The sequence below is a fragment of the Vicia villosa genome, linkage group LG3 (genome assembly GCF_029867415.1).
Source record: "Vicia villosa cultivar HV-30 ecotype Madison, WI linkage group LG3, Vvil1.0, whole genome shotgun sequence".
In the NCBI taxonomy this organism is placed as follows: domain Eukaryota; kingdom Viridiplantae; phylum Streptophyta; class Magnoliopsida; order Fabales; family Fabaceae; genus Vicia; species Vicia villosa.
Genome location: NC_081182.1, coordinates 130,304,993 through 130,317,248, shown reverse-complemented (window position 1 = coordinate 130,317,248; position 12,256 = coordinate 130,304,993). Strand labels below are relative to the sequence as shown.

Here is a 12,256-nt window from a genome sequence, read left to right as displayed (position 1 = left end):
AGTTGAAGGGTCACTTGGAGAATTCTGGTGTAAGTGATGCAATGAGCAATGCCCTCTATTTCTAGGCCAAATTTAGGATTTGTGGGTGAAGGAATCTCAGAATTCAGAGATCACATGTGAGAGTTGTACCATATTGGTTGTTTGTGAAGAAATGGTAAATCCATGGTTCCAATGGAAGGTAAAAGCATGCTTGGAGTGTTTAGACACTTTAAACATGTTGCGTCAGAGCTTTAGAGTTGCTTGTGATCAGATTGGAACAAGTTTGGGAGCTCAATGCATTGGCAAAGCAAAAAGCAATGCTTTTCCAAAATGGAGGTGTTAACTTTAGTCTTGAAATGGATAACATCAATGGACAATGCTTGAAACAATTGGATCATAGCTCAAACGTTTGTGAAATCATCTAATTATGGGGTGTTAAACAAGTTAGAGGACCTGTACTTTAAAGATTTGTCAGATTTAAATCAAAATTCAAACCTTGTTCTTCACTTCCATGGCTTGAATTCAAGTGTCATGGTGCTCTCTTTGCAAAATCAAATCTCATAGCTCAAGTAACAAAATTCCATGCTAATGGTATCTTTGGAAAGCCCTTGCTACATACTTTAATCCACTTGTTAAAAGTTTTCTCAAACTCTTTTTGGATCATGGTGAAAAATGGTCACAAAGTTGGAAGAAATTCATGTTAAAACACTTAAAATTTCTCTAAGTCTTTTGAACATAAACTTTTTAATCCAATATCTCTCAAATTAATCACTTTTTTATGAAATGCTATAAGTGACAAAGTTGTTTGTTTGATCAAAATCTACAACTTTCATGTTGGGAGATTTTTGAGTTTGTAGGTGAAATTTTAAGTTCCCAAAATGAAGTCAAAATCACTTAAAAACCCTAATTTTGACTTTTGTTGACTTTTTTATTCTTGATGAATTTTCCTGATTTTTCTTGATAAAATGAATTTTCCTAATTTTCCTGACTTTTGTTGATGATTTTGATATTCCAAAGTCCAGGGTTGACCAATTTTCTCAAAATTCCAAGATTGACCCAAATTGTTGACTTTTTCCAAATGAATTGCAATTTTGTGGATTCCTCATGAATCATGCTCTCCTCTTCAAATGATTGATATCAATGGATTGTAATGTTGATTTGTAGGCCCTTGAATCATAGTTTGAGCCATGGAACCATGTCCTTATTAAAAGTCAACTCTCCAGGTGAATTAGGTCAAAACCCTAATTTGGGCACCAGATGCATTTGAAAGTTGTTGATCTTGAATTGGGCCATCCTTGGGATTTAATTTTGATGGAAGGACCATTTGAACATAGGATAATGTTTGAACTTCTTTGTGGGTCTTAAAACCCTAATTTGCTCAGTCTCCTCTTGACCAGTCTCCTGTCTTAGAACACAAGCAACAAACAATAATTTTTTTGGTATTTTTGGTTAGCAAATGATGTATGCATGATGATAATGATGATGATGATGATCCTAATATTTGGAATATGGTGGGATCTCAGTGATCAAAAGTTGGGATACAACAGTATATAAAAGGCGTGTTTCTCAGTTTTCCCACACACTGAAAACTTATTTGAAATACATCTCTCTCTCTCTCATTTTTTTTGGTGATTTTGAGAGTGAAATAATTATATCTTGGAGGTATTCTAGTATGGTGTAAGGGCATAATTATAATTAATCATTAGGCCAGAGTTTGTTTTGGCTTGGAGATAAACTAAATAAAATTCGTTCTTTGGTTGTTAAGGTAAACCAAGTAAAACTGTTGTTTGGTTTGGGTGGTCTTTGTAGTCAAAACTCTAAGTCAGTTTTTGAGCACAGTCTACGGTTAAAAAGATCTCAAATGGTTGGGGAGCTCTCTGTATTTAAAACTTTGTTTGGTTGGGAAGTTAGCCATTGAAAAACTTCAATCCTTATATAAAGAGGTTTGTGGGCATAGCCTGTCAAAATATTACATCATAGTAGAAACTCTCAAGAAGGAATTATTGGGGAGAGGGGTAAGTCGCTTCACTAAATCAAACCTCTATAATTCTAGTGCTTTTCTCTCATCCCTTAACTCTTTAGTTTTGATTCATTAATTTCCATAAAAATTTTATTTTCTTATTTCCAATGCTTTTACTTTGTTTGTTTTACAAAAGATTTTAAAGATGTTCTTTTGTAAAAGATTTTGTTTTGAAAATAAATTTTTAATCCCACATAAAATTCACACTTCCCCCTCTAGCGTGAGTAGTAACATGTCCAACAAGTGGCATTAGACCCTAAATTTTGTTCAAAGACTCATTGTCTCAAGAGTAAGATGATGACCACAAACGTACAAGCTTTTTACAAGAGGACATTTCGTGAATACATCTCCACCATTTGTGATTGATAGGTTTGATTTAATGAAAGCAATATTTGAAAATTTTCTCAAAGCTAATGATTTTGAAATGTGACCCCCCCCCCCCCAAATGATGAGCTATTAAATAAATCAATTTGTACACCAAAGATTTGAAAGATTTTGTACGTGGTTTTAAATTTAAATATCTTTATTCAATTGCTTTAAGTTCCAAGGTATTTGATTTTGTGTTTACTTATTTGTACACCAAGTATTAAGTAAGAGGAAATGAAAACACAAACTCTAGAAGTCGGAACGTCAAATAGATGTGAAAGTTATCTTCATGGATGGTGCTAAACCATTGGAAACCTTTTAGTGTATTTATTGGATGTATGACCACCCAAGTGGTAACGCGCTTGCCTTTAAGACTCTCCCATGTCTAGGTTGTGGGTTTGATCCCCACCATTTGCCATTTTGTGATTTATTTTGGTTTTTACACATTTTTGAATGAATGACATATTTATTGAACCAAACCCATGTTTCTAACGTACTAAGCCCGTTGGCCCAGTGGTTATTATTTTAAACTATGAGGTAGATGGCGTGGGTTCAACACTCTCCAAGGAGAAAACATAATTTTTACCACTAGTTTTATTTGTTTTACTTCACAACTTTGAGAATTTATTTAAAATACCAAATCAACTTATTTTTAATTGATTTTTTGCACACTCCCTATTTATGAGCATACTTTGTGAATATTTTTTTAAAAGTCCAAAAATATTTTATTTTGCTCAACTTTTAATTAACTCAAAAGATGGTATTTTAATACCTTTAAAAAATCCTTTTCTTCAAGATATTTTCAAATAAACTTTTGTCCAATGACCTGTTTTATTTGTCAACAAATTTGGGCTAGGTTAAAGCTTACCTTGAAGATATTAACATGATTCCTTAGATGATTCACCTAGGGTTTTGCTTTAATCAACTTTTAAATGATTAGGTTTAGGTGCACATAACTAAAACTCTTAACCCTAATCTATGATCCTTGATCTTATGATCCTCTGATCTTAAAAAGAAATACCATGTTAATATAACTTATTGCTATATCTCTCCTTGTTTATACACTTTTAAATACGGTTTTTCATTGACATCTTATATATACATTGTTTACTAATCCCACATGCATGACATATTTATCCATCCATCATACAACATACTTATATATACATGGTATGATCTTGAGGTATGTCATCTCTTATATTCATAGCTTTTTATACTTGAGTTTATGCATCGATATCTTTGTTTATACTCACCTTGTTTGTATCCATGATATATACCTCATGTCTCACACACCACTTGAGATAACTAAAGCTAATGCTTGCTTGAGATGTATTATTCCTCATTGATGCTAAAAATCTAAAGGAATCAGAATGTTATTGACTAAATTTGTCAAGGTACTCAGTCTTTTTTCCAACTCTTTTACTTTGTGTTTAGTATTGTTAAAGCTTTGCACCCCTCCTTGTTTTAAAAATGGTTTTGTATTGTTAAAGCTCAACCTTTTTAAATCAACCCTTTGTTTTGTATTGTTAAAGCTTTACCACTAATTTTTTAATCATCCTTGCGTTTTATTGTTAAATCTCGACACCTTTTAAAACTTGTTAAGTATAGTTAAAACTTTATATTTTAAGAACCTGTTGAGCATTATTAAAGTTGAACACCCAAAAATATTTTTCCACTTGACTTTTTATTTTTCTTTTAAGGGGAACTACAAAAGCTCTAACTTCCCTATTGTACTTAAGGAGTATGTAGGCATAAGATGCGATGTATTACTGAGCTCACTTCTAAAATCTTCTTTTCTCATCCTCCCACTCTATTTAAACAAAAACACATAAGCATTTTACAATAACAATAATAACAAATATATATTTTAAAGAGGTTCCTACGGAGTACCGTAGATGTGAGAGGTGCTAATACCTTCCCCTTGCATAACCAACCCCCGAACCATAGATCTCTGATAAATTTACTAGTTTTAATTTTAAAAACTTCTGGGGGTTTTATTTCGCTCTTTTTCTCATTTCATTTGGAAACAATAAAGCACAGTGGCGACTCTACTAAAATTTCTAAGCTAAGTCAATCAATGGCTCTAGTCACATTTTTTCAATGCTACAATATTAAAATTATAGGTTGAATTTGAATTACACTTCAACATTTATCACACCCTTCCAACCGTAACAATAGATAATTTGTTTTAGTAGTGAAACAAACGGTGCGGAAAAATGATATCATTATACAAAGACTAGGTCTACGAGAGAAACCTCTAACATCACTTTTTAAGTTAGGAAATATTATTACTTCTGATGCTCCTAACCTAGTTTTAGTTTGTTTGAAAAAAAAAAATCTAACAAGAAGAGCTAATTTTTTAATGAACCCTCTAGGTTGTATTTAATGAGTAGGGCATTCGATGTTTTGTAATGAATTTATAGTATCTCTTGGCTCGCTTCAATAGATTTTCCCTACTAAAATATACGAGAAATATCGATTGTTTGTGTGTGTCTATACTGTATAATATTTTTGTTTTGTACTATACTATATTAGTATGGTTGGATTGATTTTTGAAAAACTTAAAGGTGTAGAATTGATTCTGTGTGATTTTGAGGTGTTTATTTTATCAAAAGAATAATTGTTTATGTCTCCAAGATTGATTTTACTTGAAGTTAGAATTTGTAACTTCTACCTCCAGAATTAATTCTGGGTAATTTTTACACTGAAATTTATTGTTCAACTCACTTTTACATAAATCTATCCAAACATAATTCAATTCTACTAAACTCAATTCTGTTAAAATCAATTTTATTAAACTTAATTCTGCTAAAATCAAGGGTTAAATATGTTTTTAATCTATGGATGCCTATGATGGAGAAGACATACATAAGTAACCATGCTTAAGTCAGGGACTTTTCAGTACTATGTGTGTAGAGAAGTGCCCCCACATTTTAACACGCACACATCATGTCTTTTAGCAGAGATATTCTATGAGTTTCAAGTTTCAAGTGCCTTAGTAACTCTTTTAGCAGATAATTTCAAATCTCTTTTGATCTGTTTAACAATCTCATTATGGAAATTTATCCAAATATTGGCAGCAACGAAAACACAAAAAACAGAAGTTCTTAAATAGTTTAAATTTTTAAATGCAATGAGTGCTCTTACAGTTGAATTTTCAAATTTTATAGTTTCAAATTAAAAATGTATCTATGTACATTGATTATGTTGTTGTAGAACGTAGTGAATCTAATCCGCCACTTGAGTGGCCAATCAGGAAGAATATTGTTCTGGGATCTGAATTGTGGAAAACAATTATTTTTATATAACGGTTAAAAATCTAATGTGTAAAAAACTATGGTTAATGTATTATTATTATTTTAATATTGATGTTGGCTAAATAATTGTCCCACTATTTGAAAAAAGATAAATAATTGCCCACTCATAATTTATATCTTTTAATGATATTTTTTATTGATTTATTGGCCATGTTTATAATAATTATAAAAAAGAATTATGAATACTAATTTATTTTAATTTTGATAGAAATTGTAAAAAATTATTGTTTTTTAAGTTATTTAAAGGGGGTTTAAAACCCCCGCAATTTGTCTCTTTTTCTTTAGTGTTGACTGTTACTGACGTGGCGTGACACGTGGTGTGCCACGTAAGCCTCCGTTAGAGTAATCTAACGGGAGGGACCAAAATTCGTGACTGAAAATTTTGTGAAGATCAAAATTCGATGAAATTTTTTGTAAGGACTATAAGTAAAAAGTGTCATATTTATAAGGACCACTAAGATATTTAACTACTCAAAGACACCCATTGAAAAAGTTAGTAGCTTTTGCTTCCTCGGCAGTGAACATTTTGTGAATATATTGCACTTTGCTTTTCTCATGATGTGATATGTCTCACTCACTTCAAAAGCTGCAACGATAAAAAGCAAAATTGAAGAAAGGAATAAAATATTTTTAATTAAATTGAACAAATAAAAATTAAAGTTGAACACACACACATTTATTTAGAATGTATTAATATTATATCTAATGAAATATTATATCTAATGAAAAGCTGTTTGAAAGTATGGAATATGATTTTTAATTGGTTAGGAGTGGAAATATCAGGTTGGTAGTTAATGACTTTCTTATCACTTACCGTTGTTAACAATGGTAAGATGTTTTTAATTAAAATTATTGACGTGCATGTCCAACGATTACATATTGCAGTTTGCTTTTCTCTGCGTCAAATACAAAAGAAAGTTTTACTTAAGCTTGAGTTTCACTCAGCAACAAACATATTGCACTTTGCTTTTCTCATCATATGATATGTTTGTTACACACTTGAAAAGCTGCAAAGTTGAAGAAAGGAATAAAAATATTAGTAAGTGACACTCGTGTTTGGAAGAGAGTATGCTCAAGGTTTTTCCAAAGTATCAGATTCATTTCTTTTCTTATATAATATAAGACAATTAAGCTTGCACTATCTGCTTAGTACCTTGGACCAACACTACCTACTTTCATTCTGCATTTCAATCTTGAGGAATGGCAATAAATTCTCCACATCATCAGAGTATGTCTCTAGTTTCCTTATATATTAACAATAGATTCTCCAAATTTTGTTAATAATTAACACATGTTGCAAAATGAATATATGTAGTTATGGAAATCAGTGGAATAACAATGGAAGATGACAAATGTAAGTCTAAATTTTCCTTATATATTAACAGTTTAACACTAAATAGATTCTCCACATTTTGTTTTTAATTAACACATGTTGAAAAATGAATATATGTAGTTTCGGAGCAAGAAAAGGAAGATGACCAGCGTAAGTCTAAACTTTTCCTTATATTTTAACACTTGATAGATTCTCCGTATTTTGTTTTTAATTAAGACATGTTGCAAAATAAATATATGTAGTTTCGGAAATCAGCTGTCAGCTAGAAATGGAAGATGACAAATGTAAGTCTAAATTTTTCCTTATATATTAACACTCAATAACTTCTCTTCAATAACTTCTCCACATTTTGCTACTCCCTCAGTTTTTTATTATAAGTCATTTTGCAAAAAAAAATAATTGTATTTTAATATAAATCGTTTTAGAATCCAAATGAAAAATTAATAATGTTTTTTTAATTATACTTTTAAATATTTATTATTCTCACCTTTCTCAATTATTTAAATTTATCTTTTACATATCATTAATGAAACACAGTTCTAAAAAACCTTTTATAAATTCTTATTTTCATCCAACAACTATTATTTTTTTTAATATGTGTGAAAAGTCCAAAACAATTTATAATAAAATCGAGATAATATTAATTAACACATGTTGCAATATGAAAATATGTAGCTATGGAGTTCTGGGACCTAGTATTGGGAGACGATTGGGATGAAGTAATTAAAAAATACAATGAAGACAGTAATTTTCACAAGATAGATATCAAGGGAAGAGGAACAGCATTACACGTGGCAGTAAGCATGGGACGACGCGACGACGTAGTGAAAAGTCTTGTAGAAGCAATAGAAAAGCTTGGTGATGAAAGTAGTTTGAAAATGATGAATGAAATAGGTGCTACTCCACTTCATGTTGCAGCATATGCAGGATTCCTAGATGTGTGTAAACTTATAATTGGAAAAGAAGGTCAAAGGAAATATTTGATTCAAGTGAAAAATTTTGACGGGGAAACACCACTTTTTTGGGCGGTGAATGCCCGTCAAATGTCCGTGTTTCTTTATCTCCAACAATTTTATCGTGTTGATCTCAATATTGCTATCGATAACAATTTAACTAGCATCCTTCATGTTGCCATTGACACAGAAAGATATGGTTAGTTTTTTTTATCTTACATTATTTATCTACTTATTTATTCATTTATTCTTTTTATTTTTTAATATTCGATTTTCTATTAATACTCTTTTAAAGTATCAAAAGAACCTATTATATTTAAAGAAAAAGTGAAATTCTTCCATTGTTTTTTCATTATGAAAAACAAAACTTCAATAAGGAAGTGACGAGGAACTATGAGTATGGTAGGTAGTAAGAGTATTTAAGAGGATTCTATTTAATGATAGAATGTTTTTTAATTTTTTCACCATTAAATGGATTTGAATCCTCTCCTGTGCTCCCTGCTGCTGCCCATCCTACTTTTATTTAAGTTACTATTGTTCATTTTTTTTCTCTCTCTTCAAATCAATGTCACTTTATTTATTTGATGTGTATTAATTCTGGACTATTAAATCAAGGAGGACAAGGATAAATGTAGACATTGGCAGAGGATCCATTTTCCCGTTAAACAAACTATGATGTGACACAATAGGTGGAAAATAAATTATTTAAATAGTTTAAAAAAGTTATTGATAGTTAATTATATCAATAAATTGTATGAATGATAAAGTTGCATTAATGAATTATGTATGTGCTAAAATAATTACAATAGGATTGGCATGTGTTTGCAACACTATCTAAGGTGTTTAGGGTAGTGAACTGCACGTAGGGCTAGCTCACTTAGAGTGCTGAGAATTTTTGTGTTCTCTTTCCCGGGAAAATTGGAGATACATCTTCTTCCTATTAAAAGAAACATGAATTTGGGTAAATATTTTTTAACTATATCATTCATTGAAAATGTGTCTTTACAGTCTAAAATCCTCTTTAAACATTTAAGTTTTTAATTAAAATAATCAGTTAAATCGCATTGGTAAAAATATAATATTGAGCATTATATCTTGTCAATCATAATAATATAAGTATTTTGTGCAACAGATATGGCAATTATAATAATGCATCACTACAAAGTTCTTACCATTCTGAAAAATAAGGATGACATCACTCCTCTCGAAATTCTTGCTACAAAGACATCAGCTTTCATAAGTAGAAATACACTGTCATGGCGGCAACGAATTTTGTACTACTGTAAGTGACATATACTTATGAATATTATCAAATGTTATTTAAATTTTTTTCTTTATAAGTACTTCAATTGTCCAAATTCTATCCTATTTAAAGGTTTGGAAACGAATGATTAAAAATTCCACAGAGGCTCCTCATACGCAAGGCGTGTGATACCATTTAACTTGCCAATGACGTTGTATAAAAACCCCATGATATATTTTAACTTTTATGAATTTAACAAAAATTCATATTTTTATTTATCTTGAGTTTCAATTAGATTGTGCGTAGTCTCGTTCTTTCTTATAAACAGGTTCGAGAACTCTTAGTTTTATTTTGAATACATCTAGATTATAAAAAAAAATATTAAAAATACTCTATAACAATATTAATAGGTCTATATCCGGAGAACATTGAGTTTTATTAACATGACACTACATGAATATACCTTGATAACCAGCGGTTCATATAGACTAAAAAACTGTTGAAACCCATCGAGATTGGAGCTTAGAAACACCATACCATATTCCAATGGGTAAACGAAATAGTTTGGAAATCCAAATGACATTTTCCTATTTTATTTGAACTATGATGTCAAATTTCATTAAAATTTGTTTAATGATGTTTGCAAAATTTTGGTGTCAAAGGTCTTCCTTTACGCAACCATGATGCAAAAGAAGTATTGAAATCTTTAAAGCGGAGGACTATTTTTAAAGCAAAAGTAAAGAACGGTATGTTTCTGTTCAACTAACGCTTATTATAATTTTTTCATTATTATTTAGTTTTTTGAAAATCCTGAACTAGTAATACTGTGGATCTTTATTTGGCAAATATATTGACACGAATTATTTATGATATTTTTGTTACAGTTATTTTCTGTTATAACAACTTTTTGTTAGCTATATGATCAATTATAGTTGGTTGTAATCACTTGTTTTATTCGTTCAAAGCTAAGTTCATTTTCTCTTCCTTTTTTATGAGAATTTTAATCAATGGATATAACAAAGTTTGCGCTTCATTTATTCAATGGCGCTCACTATTATTTACTAAAGACATGTAAACATTGCAGAAAAAGATGAATATAGTGAAGTACAAATCCCTATATATGACTTCTTAGAAATGGCACAAAAGAAGCCACATTCTCTTGCTAAAATTATGAGCAAAATGTTGGTATTCATGAGGCTAATCGTGTCACTACTAGGTATGTATATTGAATGCTTCTAACTTTAATTTTATATGCTTTTATTTGAGTTTATATTTATAATTCACAAATGAGATAAATGTTGTAGATATAAGTGTGTTTTCACAACTAGATCAATAATTTCTCTTTTGCTTAATTAATTTTACAGGCTTAAAGGCAATAATTACTATTAAGATGAAGCACATATATGGTGGTCTGCTCTTGAAAGAAATGATGAAAATACCTATTTATTCATTATTGGGTGGTGGTGTGATCAATCAAAAAGATGACTTAGGATTTGATTCTGGAATGGAGAGTATGAAATCATCATTATCTCTATATTTCTAGGCGATGCCTCAATGCAAGAACAAAAGAAAATAAAAAAATTGATGCTTAATTATAAAGTACTAATTATTTCTGATAAGAAATGTTTATTACTTGCAGCAAAGATGCTTACTGAAACAAAAGTGAAAAGTAAAGCAAAAACCACAGCATATTTGACTGCAGCAAGTCATGGAATAGTTGAGATTATGTCAGAGCTTGAATCAAAGACAAAAAGTGTGGTTAGTGAGACTAACTTTAATAATGAAAATGTATTGCTTTTGGCAGTAAAGAATAGACAACCACATGTAATTCAGCGGTTGAAGAAGGACTTAGATGACGGAGTCTTCCAAAACCTATATCTACGAGTTAATAAAGATAAGAATACCATGTTACACTTGGCAGCATACACATCTTATGAGAGAGAAAATACTTGGAGGATATCCGGCGCTACCATGCAATTGACGTGGGACATCAAGTGGTATAAGGTACATTTATTAATACATATGAATCGTCTTTGGAGTGTATAAGACATACTACAATAGTGACCTTCTAATTTGCCAAGGCTAAATATGACTAAATAAGGTCTCATATAATTTGTCATAGTGAAATCATGATTAAGTAGGATCTCTCTTTATTTTTTTATTGTTAACCGTGTCTAACATACTTGGAAATTGCAAAAGCTTAAGAGAATCATAGTTTAATTATTACTTATCATCATAGTATTATACATCAAATTTTTTAAGTAGCACTAACATATATATATTTTTGTATAGTACATAAAAGAACTAGTGCCAGAGCATTTCAATAATAAATTCAACAATGAAGAAAAAACCCCTAGTGATATCTTTAAGGAGCAACACAAAGAACTTCTACAAGATAGTGTTGAATGGTTGAAAGACACGTCAGAATCATGCTCAGTCGTAGCTGCTCTCATTGCTGGTGTCTCCTTTGCGACATCAGGTAGCGTACCTGGTGGCAATCAACAAACAGGAGTACCGGCATTAAAAGGACAACCTGCATTTGAAGTATTCGCTATATCTTCATTAATTGGACTTTACTTCTCTGTCACTTCACTTGTCATGTTCCTTTCTATACTCACTTCTCGAAAAGAAGTCGAAGAGTTTCATCAAAACATGCCAATGAAGCTTCTTTTTGGTTTGAGCTCCCTCTTCGTATCCATCGTTGCGATGTTGGTTTCTTTTTGTGCTGGACATTTCTTTGTGCTCGCAGATAAATATACGATGGGAGGTATCTTGTTCTATTTATATATTTCCATTTGTTTTCCTGTCGCATTCTATGCAGCTGCGCAGTTTCCGTTATTCATTGATCTTGTTAAAGTTGTTTGGAAGAAGGTTCCACCACCAAGTATTAGGGGTGTTCTTCTGTAGAGGTGTATGTTTTGTTGTATTTCTATGTGAATTGAAACTAATGACTTTGGTTTGTATTTGAATAGTTTCATTTTTTTTAATTTCGAGTATTGGTGTGAATGTAGTGTAATTTGACTCTTTTACATAATTATAAGGTGT

General features: G+C 30.8%; 1 protein-coding gene across 2 annotated transcripts; it reads left to right on the top strand.

The window, feature by feature from the left end:
• The first annotated feature begins 6,816 nt into the window (after positions 1–6,816).
• LOC131656657 (uncharacterized) lies at positions 6,817–12,256 on the top strand. Of its 2 annotated transcripts, XM_058926304.1 has the most exons (11): positions 6,818–6,910; positions 6,998–7,036; positions 7,136–7,165; positions 7,258–7,299; positions 7,691–8,167; positions 9,101–9,250; positions 9,874–9,957; positions 10,296–10,427; positions 10,576–10,722; positions 10,851–11,215; positions 11,504–12,256. In XM_058926304.1, the coding sequence occupies exons 1-11, from the start codon at positions 6,883–6,885 to the stop codon at positions 12,116–12,118; spliced, it is 2,109 nt and encodes a 702-aa protein (XP_058782287.1). In that variant the 5' UTR covers positions 6,818–6,882; the 3' UTR covers positions 12,119–12,256. The 2 variants fall into 2 exon arrangements, with proteins under 2 accessions (XP_058782288.1, XP_058782287.1); XM_058926305.1 differs by lacking the exon at positions 7,258–7,299 and having other exon boundaries at positions 6,817–6,910.

What these genes read in the sequence shown, in the direction of transcription:
- LOC131656657 (XM_058926304.1), top strand. Translation starts at nt 6,883, where the DNA reads ATGGCAATAAATTCTCCACATCATCAGA. An exon ending in CATTGACACAGAAAGATATG is followed by an intron (nt 8,168 to 9,100) that starts GTTAGTTTTTTT and finishes TTTGTGCAACAG; the next exon opens with ATATGGCAATTATAATAATG. An exon ending in GCAACGAATTTTGTACTACT is followed by an intron (nt 9,251 to 9,873) that starts GTAAGTGACATA and finishes TTGGTGTCAAAG; the next exon opens with GTCTTCCTTTACGCAACCAT.